This window comes from Pinus tabuliformis, chromosome 5_2, assembly GCF_031772625.1.
Source record: "Pinus tabuliformis cultivar Carrire ecotype Pingquan chromosome 5_2, CPIR1, whole genome shotgun sequence".
Taxonomy (NCBI): Eukaryota; Viridiplantae; Streptophyta; class Pinopsida; order Pinales; family Pinaceae; genus Pinus; species Pinus tabuliformis.
The window spans coordinates 985,952,846-985,966,588 of NC_142306.1; the positions used below are offsets into that span (position 1 = coordinate 985,952,846).

General features: G+C 39.4%; 1 protein-coding gene and 2 pseudogenes across 1 annotated transcript; 1 reads left to right on the forward strand and 2 right to left on the reverse strand.

The window, feature by feature from the left end:
* Window positions 1-3,591, forward strand: part of LOC149162604 (uncharacterized) — a 72,288-nt pseudogene extending 68,697 nt beyond the window's left edge.
* A 2,769-nt stretch (window positions 3,592-6,360) lies between these two features.
* On the reverse strand, window positions 6,361-7,611 carry LOC149162605 (adenylate-forming reductase 06235-like; annotated as a pseudogene).
* A 3,073-nt stretch (window positions 7,612-10,684) lies between these two features.
* LOC149162606 (adenylate-forming reductase 03009-like) lies at window positions 10,685-12,781 on the reverse strand. The gene has a single exon (XM_089435746.1). The coding sequence runs from the start codon at window positions 12,743-12,745 to the stop codon at window positions 10,886-10,888; it is 1,860 nt and encodes a 619-aa protein (XP_089291872.1). The 5' UTR covers window positions 12,746-12,781; the 3' UTR covers window positions 10,685-10,885.
* Window positions 12,782-13,743: the final 962 nt, after the last annotated feature.

Sequence of the window (13,743 nt, forward strand, 5' to 3'; positions counted from 1 at the left end):
GCTTGACCTACTGGTTTCTTGAGCTAGTCCGGAGCCTTATGGGATTCTTCAATTTGGAGAATACATGCCCCAAAATCAGTGTCCACAGCATAAATAGGATGATTAGTTGGATTCTTCTCATCACTGATGATATAGGACAACTGAGCTTCCCTTTATAGTCTTCTTCTTTCTCCTCCAAAAATTGGGACTGTGGCATAATATAAATCATTCTGCAATGTCCCACCCAGCCTCTTAATCCACCCTCTAGAAAGTAGCATACCAAACTTATGGGGGACATCTACCACCACAATATCTATCATCATGCTCTTCATGGGCAGTTGAGTTAGGGTGATAGCCAAGTATTTGATTAATCCCAGACACTTCACCTTCCTTGAATCAAAGGAGAATAAATCATGATAAGGTCTGGTAATGTCAAGGCCTAACTCTTCCATGATAGCTTTGGGCATTAGATTATGGCTGGCACCTGTGTCCAGCAAGCAGTTATGGAGGGTTTTTTCATGAATGGTCAAGGAGACATAAAATGATGGGGAACTGTTATCAGCAGGTTCAGTCATTGGGCTAAGCACAACTGCAGGCTTATCATCTTGTAAATTCACATAGTCATTGGAGGCTTGTGTGGCTTTGAGCTCAAGGGCATCAAGGATAGGCTTTCTAAAGACCTCACTCTTTGCAAGTTCTATCAAAGGTATAGATATTTTTAGCTTCTGGACTTCTGATTCAAAACTGAAAGGGGAAGGGAGCTTGTCAGGGCCTCTTACCTCTTAGGCTGGTGCTTTGAGGATGATGGGATTAGCTGTGAGTCTCTTCTGTTTGTTGATCTGCGGCTATGTGGGGACAACATCTCTTTGAGCAGGATTCTCTTTGACCTTAATCGTTCTTGACCTCAAGTTGTATCTTTGCTGGTCTTCAGTCTGTAGAACAGCTTCTCTGTCCGACTTTTGACTAGTCTGGTCCTTGAGTAATGATTCTTCATAGGCAACCAATGTCAAAAAGGCAACACTGCCCTTGTCCTCCATGCAGTGAATCTCATCCTCTTCATCAAACTGCTCCTCCTCCATGACTACGTTCTAGAAAGGAGCTTTAACCCTTTGTTCTTCACTGACCTCTTTACCTCTTTGAACGACCTACAATTGTTCATTTGCTCTTCTGAATGGATTTGGATTTCTAGGAGAAAATGTCATAGGTAGCCTTGCCTTCCCATAACTCTGCTCAACCTTCAGCTTGGATATCTCAGCATCCAATGACTCTATCATTTTAGTTATTTTGTCTATTTTAGGCTCTGAAGATGAAGAAGAAGAAGAAGGCTCACCTCTCTGCCTCCTTTTGTCAGTATGACCCTTGAGTTTCTCTACAGCCATGATATTGGATTCTACCTCTAAGGTTGCATCTTGCATTCAGCTAGAGTAGCACATCTTCTTTCTCTTAACAGCAGGCAGAAATCAGAATCAAAGGCATTAGCATAGGTGAGTTTGGCAGAAGTGGGGGTAGGCTTCACTTCAGCTAATATTTTGCTATACATCCGATTGAATCTCTTATTAAAATCAGACAATGATTCCTCATTTTCCCTTTTGAGGTTGCCAAACTCAGTATGGTAGTATCACAAATCTTTCTTGTCTCTCCAATGCTTTAAAAACACATCATATAATGCTTCAATCTTTGCTATAGACCTAAGGGTCAGTTCTCTGAACCACTTTCTAGCCTCTCCATCAAGGCTTTGGACAAACACTCTCATCCACACATCATCTTCACTGATATCTAGGTTATCAGCATAGCTATAAAAAGACTCGAGGTGCTCTTCAACTGTTACTCCCTCTGTACCAGTGAACTTAGGCATGCATTTATGATATTCTCCTGCAGGCATGGCATTCAAAGGGATAGGCAGGACCAAGGGTCCATACCTAGCAGCTATGATTCTTTCCATTTTAGTAGGAGCTTGTGGGCCTACCATGACTGGGATAGATGGAAGGGTACTGGCAGTTTGAAAGGTAGGGAGCTGAGAAATGACTGACAAGGATAAAGGAATATGAAGGACTATAGGGAAGGTTTTCTTTGGACTGAGATCCAAAGGGGGACTAATCGAACAAGGAGCTTTATGAATCTCTGGGATTATTTTTTCATTGGTAATGCTAGGTTCTATATTTTCAAAATGAACATGCTCAGTTACAAGCCTCTCTTGTAGAGATACATAAGATTGTTTAGGCTTACCTGATCCTGATGCTCCTTTCTGAATGATCCTTCTTTGCTTAACAATCTTCTCAGGGTTAGGTGCTGGGTCAACTGGTGATTTCTCAGGATTTCTCCGGGTATGCCTCACAAACTGAGCCAGAACTATGATATGGAGTCGCCAAAAGGTTGGTCCTCTAGTAGAGTCGCCAGATAGATGATTACAACCAATAATGTGTCCAGACCTTGTCTATAATCAATGCTGGATCTATGTCATTCTCCCAGGGAAGCTGAGCTTCAATCTCCTCTCCCCGGCAACGGCGCCAATTATGTTAGGATTCCAAGAAACTCTCCTAGGTTGTAGCTTGGAGATGCTTGGTAACATATAAATTCAACTATTGTTGCAGGTTTAATGGAAGGACTGATGGTTTAGTTCAAGCCAGATAACCACTTCTACTTTGTTTCACTCTAGACATGCGTGAACACCCCCAGACTACAAGGCTTTAGACCACCAATTGCTCACAGTTTGAGGTATTAGGTGAATATGGAGAATACTAACCACACCAGCAGATGCACAAGACCATGTGATGGCCGGCTGCAACTAGTAAAGAAGTCTGTAAATCTAATCTACTAATGCAAAGACAAGATGACAACTCTCCTGCATTAGCTAGAAAGAAACCTAGACAACCTATTCAATGATGCATACAGGATTCTAGCACAGAGATAAGATGACAATTATCTAGTGCTAAACTTCAAGAGCTCAAGAACATAGCATATCAGGCACAACTTAGAATAGAGGAAAATGGAAAGTGAGTAGTTAACAACAAAATAAGCTTGTATTAGCTAAAAATGAAGATGAGACGCTGCAAGTGACAAAATATCTACAGTCTCCAGAAGTTGACCTTTACATCAAATGCCAACCCTGATTACATCTTGCTTCTGGGTATTTATAGATTTACATTACAAGGGCACTTGGCGATTTAGGTATGGAGGGGTCATAATTGACCACCAACTGCATTTAACTGCCTGATGGAGTCTCTAAACATGCTTGTTTGCTTCAGTGGATGAATCTGATCTGTTTAAGTGCTGTGTTGTCCTTTTTGGCTATTGGAGTGCTTGTACCAGTGGATTCCATAACTGATAAATCAATTACAAGGTTGTGCTTGTCCTTTTTTCCCTTCAGCCATCCTTTCATATTAATATGGTTGTTGGGAGCTCAACTACGACAGGTACTGGCAAGCTGGTCATCTCTTGCTTCAGGCAAACAGAATGGTGGAGGACGTGGAATGCATGGGCAAACAATCAATTAGGATGAGAAGGAAGGATGACCGTCATATCGAGGAAACGGACGGTGGAGATGGCTCGACGGAGGCTACAGGCCGAGGTGGGAGCGGGGTGAATTGGGGCCATCAGATCTTCGGCGGATAGATCAGACGGTCAATGGGCTAAGGAGCTACGTGGTCGTTTAACGGGCATGGGCGGTTTGGATGGGCGGTAATGGTATTCATCGCATCGCTTTCGGGCCCTAAGTGGTAAAACCCGAGAGTCACGCGATTCCATTCAACAATCGATGCGTAGCAGCAGATGAGAGAGAAAAACCGCTCTCATCACGTGCTAATGTTCGATTGAGTTGTGGGCATGAAGAGAGCGAAAAGCGTTGGATCATGGCAGAGAAGGATCTGACGGTGGAGAGTAATCGGACAGGTTATTTTATTGGGCGCGATGTGGGCCGTTAGATCGGCGGGGGGTTAATCAATGGCGAGAAAGAGGCGCGATGGGTTTATGAGCACACAGGGTCATATGGGTGCGGTTCTATGGTGGGTTTGGGGCTTGCGCTCTGGGTTTAGGCCAAAAGGGGCTATTTTGCAAGGTTTAGGAGGCAAATAGGGGAAGCGAAGATGGAGAAGAACAAACGGGGCAAAGGAAGAAAGGAGAGGGTGGCCAATGTGAGCCCCTCTTTGAACATAACCAACCAGACCATGATCCTTTTTGACATCAGAAAGTCAGCACTATACAGCAGAGCTAACAGGTTAATAAGGGTACTCTTTGCAGATGAGATCTATGATGTATTTTGGGTATGGGTAGTTAGTAACAATTTTTATATATTAACAACTAATGAACAGATTGATCATGTAATTGCCTCGGGTATTTGCTGCAACTAGATGAAAAATTAATGCAAATCAATACTCATTCCTATTTAAAAAATAATAATAATAATGATAACTTTTTTTGGAGTACTATGTGCTTTCGTTGAGGTAACTAGCGTGAACACTTCACCCAACCTCAAGAACAAAAAGCTAAAAATAGAGATATAAAAATAGATGAAGTGTTCACCCAAAACTTGTGACACCTAAACGAAAACACACAAATCTTCATAAAAAATTATCAACATCATATTTCTATAAATAAAAATCTACGTTTTAATAATAATAATAATTTTGTATATAATTATATAAATTTTCTTTAATTAATAATAATATATTTAAAACGACACTTCAAATTTCTATATCCTTTTCAGATATTAGGCGAGCCGCGAAGTATCTTAAATTACACTTTAAGAATCAAAAAATATATATATTTTTTTGAGATTCCCATTATTATTGGATGACACCATACAACATTCAATCAATTATTATGAATTCATAACTATATTAATAACAAAAAATATTAAAAAAATTCATAAGTATTAATAACAAAACTTTATACTGAGATGACGGTTAAGGAACCATCACTTCGAAAAGGCAAAAATAAAATAATACTTTCATAATTATATTAATAACAAAAATTATTTAACAAAAAATATTATACAAATTCAAAAGTAGTAATAACGAAAATTTATACCGAGATGACTTTTAAGGAACCATCACTTCGAAAAGGCAACAATAAAATAATACTTTCTTATCTTGGTAATGAGGAAAAATTAAAACTTAACATTTGAATTCGACTTTGTTCAAATGATCAAAATCACAATTATTACTCGTGACATTACAAACAAGGATAATTATTTAGCCTATAATATAACCTTTCTCATGATCGCACGTTGGACTTGAAATATTGCTGAAATGAAAGCCAAATGACCCATCACATTATCAGTTTTAAAATATGCTTTTGATTAAAAAAAAAAAGAAGAAGTTGATTTTATTAAATTATATTATATAATAATTTATAATAATATTTTTTGGAAATTTAAAATTTTGTAAAAAAATTATATTTAAGAGTAAAAAATAAAAAGTTATTTATTATTAAAGAAGGTTGAGTTCTCATGATAATTTAGCTATGAAATTATTGATGTTTTAAGGTGGGTATATTAAAAAGAGATTATTTAAATATTTAAGTTTTGGAGTTTTTAGCCTGTCAAACTTTTTGGGCTAAATTTTAATTTTTATTATTTAAAATGAGTTTTTGATTGTATATATTGATTCAACACCTTGAGACACCCCTAGGGTACTAGGTTATGAAGAGTTTGTAACTCAAACTTGTGATTCCAAAAAATCCCTAGACCTGGACAGAAAAGCGTCCAAAAAGTAGAATACAAGACTATAACTATTAGAAAAGGTCTTATGAGTCATGTACCCATAAGTAAATCAATGCCCACCTCCATATCTTTATTCAAAAAGTGGTCTTATGACCCATGCACATATAAGTGGATCAACGACAACCCTCATGTCCTTTGAAAAAGTCACAAGATTATGATCCAGTGGTGGAACCTAAAGAGTTTTTCACCATTTTTCCTAATTTGGAGACATGGAAGCATTTTGAGGTAGTGATTTAATGTGTGCTTGTAACCAAAGGGATTATACTAAATAATCTTAAAGTCTTTAAAAATATACTACTTTAATATTTAAAAAGGTCAAAGCACATAAACCCCGGATACCTCAGTCGATTATGTAAAATTGGTGGCTAACCGCAATAATAAATGTAAACAAAAATGTTCATTTGCATTCCATATATGATGAAAATACTTCGAGAGCCCGGTAGTGTTTAGTATTAATCGTCTTTATTATGTCTCATGATTCAGATTGGTACATCTTACCTATATTTTAGTTTAGTGAACGATTGCTAATGGAGTATCTCAGACTCAGACTCAAGAGAAGCAGATCATCGTAATCTTTTCTTCTTCCTACTTGGGATGAACAGAAGGCACATCATAAGGTACCAAGTTTAAAACAAAAACAAAGAAACGCTGTATACAAACATCTAAGAGTCCCAAATTGGGCCAAAGGCCGGAATGCCCGCAGCTTTGCATCCGTTGACCACATCCCTGTTCCGCTCGGATTGCTGGTCACGATCACCACTTCGGCTCCCCACCTTCGCACTGCCTCCACTGTCATCTCCGAAACGTTTGGCCGACCAAACACGGCTGTGTCGTGGATCATCATCTTCTCCGCAGGGTAACTCTTTATCTTTCTCACAATCTCATCTCCGAAATTCTCTTCAATTCCTCTGGCCATCCAAATGACATATACATCGGCACGGCAAGGCTGCAGCATAAAGGAGAGGAAAACGCAGATACCCGAACCCGCTGCCACAACCACCACTCTTTTATACATGTTTATCAGGTAAGGCAACGCTGCGAATCGAAGGCCACGGACCCACAAGTGTGTGGGAGGGTCCGATACGAGTCGCCGGGTGAAGTCCCCAACGGCGCCGGCCAACATCAGATGCTCCTCCTTCCCGTCGGATATAATCCCAAACGCGTGCCATTCCGACAGAGGCGATCGGCTGATTCTGCCCAGGATGCCTGATTCTATTCCGCCTTGGAATTTGATTAGGCTTGCGTGATTCGAAGGCGCCGACACTTTCACCGGAACTCTTCTCACGAACAACCATGGGAAGATTATAGACAACGTTATGACTAGAGTGAACCAGAATTCCTGCTTCTTCACGAGACTCGAACCGCGAACGTCATAGGATTTGTCCAGTGGATTGTAGCTTGCAGTGAGCATAACGAAGCCCCAGAGCAAAGCAAGCGCAGCCCACCCGGCGAAGCGGTGAAATCGTTCGAAGACATTGTGGTGCAGGTGACGGACGAGAGGAAATGCTGCGAGTGAGCTTATGACAAGGAGTCCCAGAATTGCGATTGCAACTCCTATAATCTCATTGGAACTGCTCTCACGGTGTGAAAGAGTTACAGGGTCGTGCTTGTCCTTTTTTCCCTTCAGCCATGCTTTCGGATTAATATGGTTGTTGGGAGCTCGACTGTGACAGGTACTGGCAAGCTCGTCATCTCCTGCTTCAGGGAAAAAGAATGGTGGAGGACATGGAATGCATGGGCAAACAGTCAATCAGGATGAGAAGGAAGGATGATTGTCAGAAAACGGACGGCTCGACGGCTCGATAGAGGCTACAGGTTGAGGTGGGAGCAGGGTGAATTGGGGCCATCAGATCTTCGGCGGATAGATCAGACGGTCAATGGGCTAAGGAGCTACGTGGTCGTTTAACGGGCATGAGCGGTTTGGATGGGCAGTAATGGTATTCATCGCATCGCTTTCAGGTCCTTAGTGGTAAAACCCGAGAGTTGCGCGATTCCATTCAACAATCGACACGTAGCGGCGGATGAGAGAGAAAAACCGCTCTCATCGCGCACTAACGTTCGATTGAGTTGCGGGCGCAAAGAGAGCGAAAAGCGTCGGATCGTGGCAGAGAAGGCTCTGACGGTGGAGAGTAATTAGACAAGTTATTTTATCAGGCGCGATGTGGGCCGTTAGATCGGCGGGGGGTTAATCAATAGCAAGAAAGAGGCGCGATGGGTTTATGAGCGCACAGGGTCATATGGGTGCGGTTCTATGGTGGGTTTGGGGCTTGCGCTCGGGCTTTAGGAGGCAAATAGGGGGAACGAAGATGGAGGAGAACAAACGGGGCAAAGGAAGAAAGGAGAGGGTGGCCAATGTCCTTTTTGAACATAACCAACCAGACCATGATCCTTTTTGACATCAGAAAGTTAGCACTGTACAGCAGAGCTAACAGGTTAATAAGGGTACTCTTTGTAGACGAGATCTATGATGTATTTTGGGTATGGGTAGTTAGTAACAATTTTTATATATTAACAACTAATGAACAGATTGATCATGTAATTGCGTCGGGTATTTGCCGCAAACAGATGAAAAATTAATGCAAATCAATACTCATTCCTGTTTAAAAAATAATAATAATAATGATAACTTTTTTTGGAGTACTATATGCTTTTGTTGAGGTAACTAGCGTGAACACTTCACCCAACCTCAAGAACAAAAAGCTAAAAATAAAGATATAAAAATAGATGAAGTGTTCACCCAAAACTTGTGACACCTAAACAAAAACACACAAATCTTCAGAAAAAATTATCAACATCATATTTCTATATATAAAAATCTACATTTTAATAATAATAATAATTTTGTATATAATTATATAAATTTTCTTTCATTAATAATAATATATTTAAAACGACACTTCAAATTTCTATATCCTTTTCCGATATTAGGCGAGCCGCGAAGTATCTTAAATTACACTTTAAGAATCAAAATATATTTTATTTTTTTGAGATTCCCATTATTATTGGATGACACCATACAACATTCAATCAATTATTATGAATTCATAACTATATTAATAACAAAAATTATTTAACAAAAAATATTATACAAATTCATAAGTATTAATAACGAAAATTTATACTGAGATGACTTTTAAGGAACCATCACTTCGAAAAGGCAAAAATAAAATAATACTTTCATAATTATATTAATAACAAAAATTATCTAACAAAAATATTATACAAATTCAAAAGTATTAATAACGAAAATTTATACCGAGATGACTTTTAAGGAACCATCACTTCGAAAAGGCAAAAATAAAATAATACTTTCTTATCTCGGTAATGAGGAAAAATTAAAATTAAAACTTAACATTTGAATTTGACTTTGTTCAAATGATCGAAATCACAATTATTACTCGTGACATTACAAACAAGGATAATTATTTAGCCTATAATATAACCTTTCTCATGATCGCACGATGGACTTGAAATATTGCTGAAATGAAAGCCAAATGACCCATCACATTATCAATTTTAAAATATGCTTTTGATTTAAAAAAAAAATAGTTGATTTTATTAAATTATATTATATAATAATTTATAATAATAATTTTTTTGGAAATTTAAAATTCTGTAAAAAAATTATATTTAAGATTAAAAAATAAAAAGTTATTTATTATTAAACAAGGTTGAGTTCTCATGATAATTTAGCTAGGAAATTATTGATGTTTTAAGGTGGGTATATTAAAAAGAGATTGTTTAGATATTTAAGTTTTGGAATTTTTAGCATGTCAAATTTTTTGGGCTAAATTTTAGTTTTTATTATTTAAAATGAGTTTTTGATTGTATATATTGATTCAACACCTTGAGACACCCCTAGGGTACTAGGTTATGAAGAGTTTGTAACTCAAACTTGTGATTCCAAAAAATCCCTAGACCTGGACAAAAAAGCGTCCAAAAAGTAGAATACATAGACTATAACTATTAGAAAAGGTCTTATGAGTCATGTCCCCATAAGTAAATCAATGCCCACCTCCATATCTTTATTCAAAAAGTGGTCTTATGACCCATGCACATATAGGTCTTATGAGTCATGTACCCATAAGTAAATCAATGCCCACCTCCATATCTTTATTCAAAAAGTGGTCTTATGAACCATGCACATATAAGTGGATCAAAGACGAGCCTCATGTCCTTTGAAAATGTCACAAGATTATGATCCAGTGATGGAACCTAAAGAATTTTTCACCATTTTTCCTAGCCTAGAGACATGGGGGCACTTTGAGGTAGTGGTTTAATATGTGCTTGTAACCAAAGAAATTATAATAAATGATCTTATGACCCATGCACACATAAATAGTTCAAAGGCCACCTCCATATCCTCATTTAAAAGAAACAAATCTTGCTAACATAATTGTCTTTTTAACGATTCTTTTTCGAGCATGCCATAGTTCTAAACTTCTTATAATAAGGAAGGGAATAAACACACTAAAAAAATCTAATTATACTAAAAGTTAGCAAAACCCAAATAATTTTGACAATCTAAATATATCTATAAATTATGTTTTTTAATTATAAACTAATCTCGCAAAACATAAACAAACTAATAAACAACCACAACGAGGAAAAAAAAAAACGAAAATTATAATTACTGACACAAATATAATTACCCATTAAGAACAATCCAAGTGGTTTGGACTTACTAAGCTTCGTGGCTAACCTATTGAGTTTAGCCATTATTATGACGAGAGTATTGCATAGCCTATGATAGTGTAATGCATAATCAATAATAATAAATTATCATTACCCCTTTTTAAACAAACAAAAAATATGTGAGCCCTCTCAACCATTAAATCATATTAATTTAAATTCTTTAAAAATATACTACTTTAATATTAAAAAAGGTCAAAGCACATAAACCCCGGATACCTCAGTCGATTATGTAAAATTGGTGGCTAACCACAACAATAAATGTAAACAAAAATGTTTAGTATTAATCGTCTTTATTACGTCTCATGATTCAGATTGGTACATCTTACCTATATTTTAGTTTAGTGAACGATTGCTAATGGAGTATCTCACACTCAAGAGAGGCAGATCAGCGCAATCTTTTCTTCTTCCTTCCCTCCTACTTGCGATGAACATAAGGCACATCCCAAGGTACCAAGTTTAAAACAAAAAGAAACAAACGCTGAATACAAACATCTAAGAGTCCCAAATTGGGCCAAAGGCCGGAATGCCCGCAGCTTTGCATCCGTTCACCACATCCCTGCTTCCGCTCGGGTTGCTGGTCACGATCACCACCTCGGCTCCCCACCTTCGCACTGCCTCCACTGTCATCTCCGAAACGTTTGGCCGACCAAACACGGCTGTGTCGTGGATCATCATCTTCTCCGCAGGGTAACTCTTTATCTTTCTCACAATCTCATCTCCGAAATTCTCTTCAATTCCTCTGGCCACCCAAATGACATATACATCGGCACCGCAAGGCTGCAGCATAAAGGAGAGGAAAACGCAGATACCCGAACCCGTTGCCACAACCACCACTCTTTTATACATGTTTATCAGGTAAGGCAACCCTGCGAAGCGAAGGCCACGGACCCACAAGTGTGTGGGAGGGTCCGATACGAGTCCTCGGGTGAAGTCCCCAACGGCGCCGGCCAACATCAGATGCTCCTCCTTTCCGTCGGATATAATCCCAAACGCGTGCCATTCCGACAGAGGCGATCGGCTGATTCTGCCCAGGATGCCTGATTCTATTCCGCCTTGGAATTTGATTAGGCTTGCGTGATTCGAAGGCGTCGACACTTTCACCGGAACTCTTCTCACGAACAACCATGGGAAGATTATAGACAACGTTATGACTAGAGTGAACCAGAATTCCTGCTTCTTCACGAGACTCGAACCGCGAACGTCATAGGACTTGTCCAGTGGATTGTAGCTTGCAGTGAGCATAACGAAGCCCCAGAGCAAAGCAAGCGCAGCCCACCCGGCGAAGCGGTGAAATCGTTCGAAGACATTGTGGTGCAGGTGACGGACGAGAGGAAATGCTGCGAGTGAGCTTATGACAAGGAGTCCCAGAATTGCGATTGCAACTCCTATAATCTCATTGGAACTGCTCTCACGGTGTGAAAGAGTTTGAAGCAACGAGTAAATGAGCCACAATATGGACGAAACCCCGCATCCGCTGTGAACTCCTCCAACGCACTGGAGAAACGATGTAGCGGCTGTCTTTACCGGTAGTGGAACCCCTGACCACCTGCCTAGCAGCTTCACTGTGAGCCAGAAAATGCATCGAAGAAAAGCCTCGCTTCGGCAGAGCACCGAGGCGAGAATGTTCCCAATGGAGAAGAGAGCGGCTTTCTCTTTAGCGTATGGGAAGTAGCCAGTAACTGCCGCAATCAATCCAACTAAGTTGAGTGCGAAACACAGAGCGAAGAGGCGCTTATAGACAGTGAAGAGGCCTTGATCTAACAGTATCACAGACAGACGCAACTTCGTGGACTTTGCCGCGGACACTTTCTTGGCCGGCGGTAGTGCCAGCTGTTGCTTGTAGTCGTCGTTGCAGCGATTGGTTCCGTCGGGAATGTGAACCGAGATCGCGCCGTTTTCCACCCAGACGTTAGTGGAACCACACGATAACACCGGCGGTGGGTCTTCTATGTCATGATGACGTTGACAGGCACTAGAGGGAGGTAAGTCTTGGTATTCCGCCTCCTCGTCTTCGAGATCTAGATCACAGAAATGGCTGCTTGCACGACTATGGGTTGCGGAAAATAAGCGGGGTGATGACGCAGCAGATTCAGCTGCCAGTGGATGTGGGGCAACTTTTGCTGAAGAAGACAAATTGTTCACAGAAAAGGCAAGCGTTGCGAGGCGGTGCCAGTTGTAGGAAGGGTGAGGAGCTGGGTCTGCCATGCTGTTGCAATCATGAGCCCCCGATCCTCCATTTGGATTTGCGGTATCAAGTGCAGGTGGGAGAGGAGGAGTAGAGGTGTTCCTATTGATTTCAAAAGAAACCCCACGACAACTAAAGAATCTCGGGACTTGCAGTTCCGTTGCCATATTTATATCTGTGGAGCTCACTACTACGTCACTCAACAAGCAGGAGCAGGAGCAGCTCAGCTCAATCAGTCGACAAAATCTATCACCATATACACATAAACAATTTATTTCAGAATGTGACAAACTAAAGGGGAGAATTGGTGTAGAATTGTATGAGAATGGAAATTATATTGGAGACCGAGACCAGTGACTATGTATGTGCCAGATAAAACTTGAACCCTCATGAAGCAAAAAGGAGTATTAGAAATCTACATTGCATTGCGTTGCAGGGATGGAATGCAACCTTTGTAATTGAATTGAAATGTTTGATGTATTTATAGTTGGAGCAGGATGTTCTGTTTGAGTCATTTTGCTCAATATCTTATATGAACATTGAGGTTAGGTTGACTTGACTTGACTTGAGACCCAAACAGTACAGTAGTAGTGAGGGGAACGAACAAACGGAAAATGAAACATCTCCGCCCGAATCTATCCCGAAAGTCCCGCGTCCAGCGATAGTGGCCGATTCAGCCGGAGTGTCATTCTTGCCAGCTTTATTCGGAAGCAGACTTTATTTTCAATAATAATTAATTAACAAGAACTTTACATAATTAATTTCGCTTTCTGGTTTTAAATTTTTAAATAATCTAATTCAATACATCTATATACATTTATATATACTAGCCCTTACCCATGATTTTGATTTTTTTTTTTTTTTTAATATCTGCATTGTAACTAATGATATCTATATATTATTAATAATATATTTATATTTATTTTAATTTTTTTGGAGATGAATTTTTTTAAGCGAAAAGAAATTTAATTTCAAATTTAACAAATGTTTTAGATTTTAAATTCCTACTCATTACAGTTCTGTGCCATATGGCAGCCATATTCTGTGAACGCTTTTTGCTTATCATCAATGATGACGGCGACTCCTATTTCCGACCGTATAGCATTATAAATGCTATCTGACATGTGAGGGGATTATAAATGCTATCTGATATGCAAGGGGAATA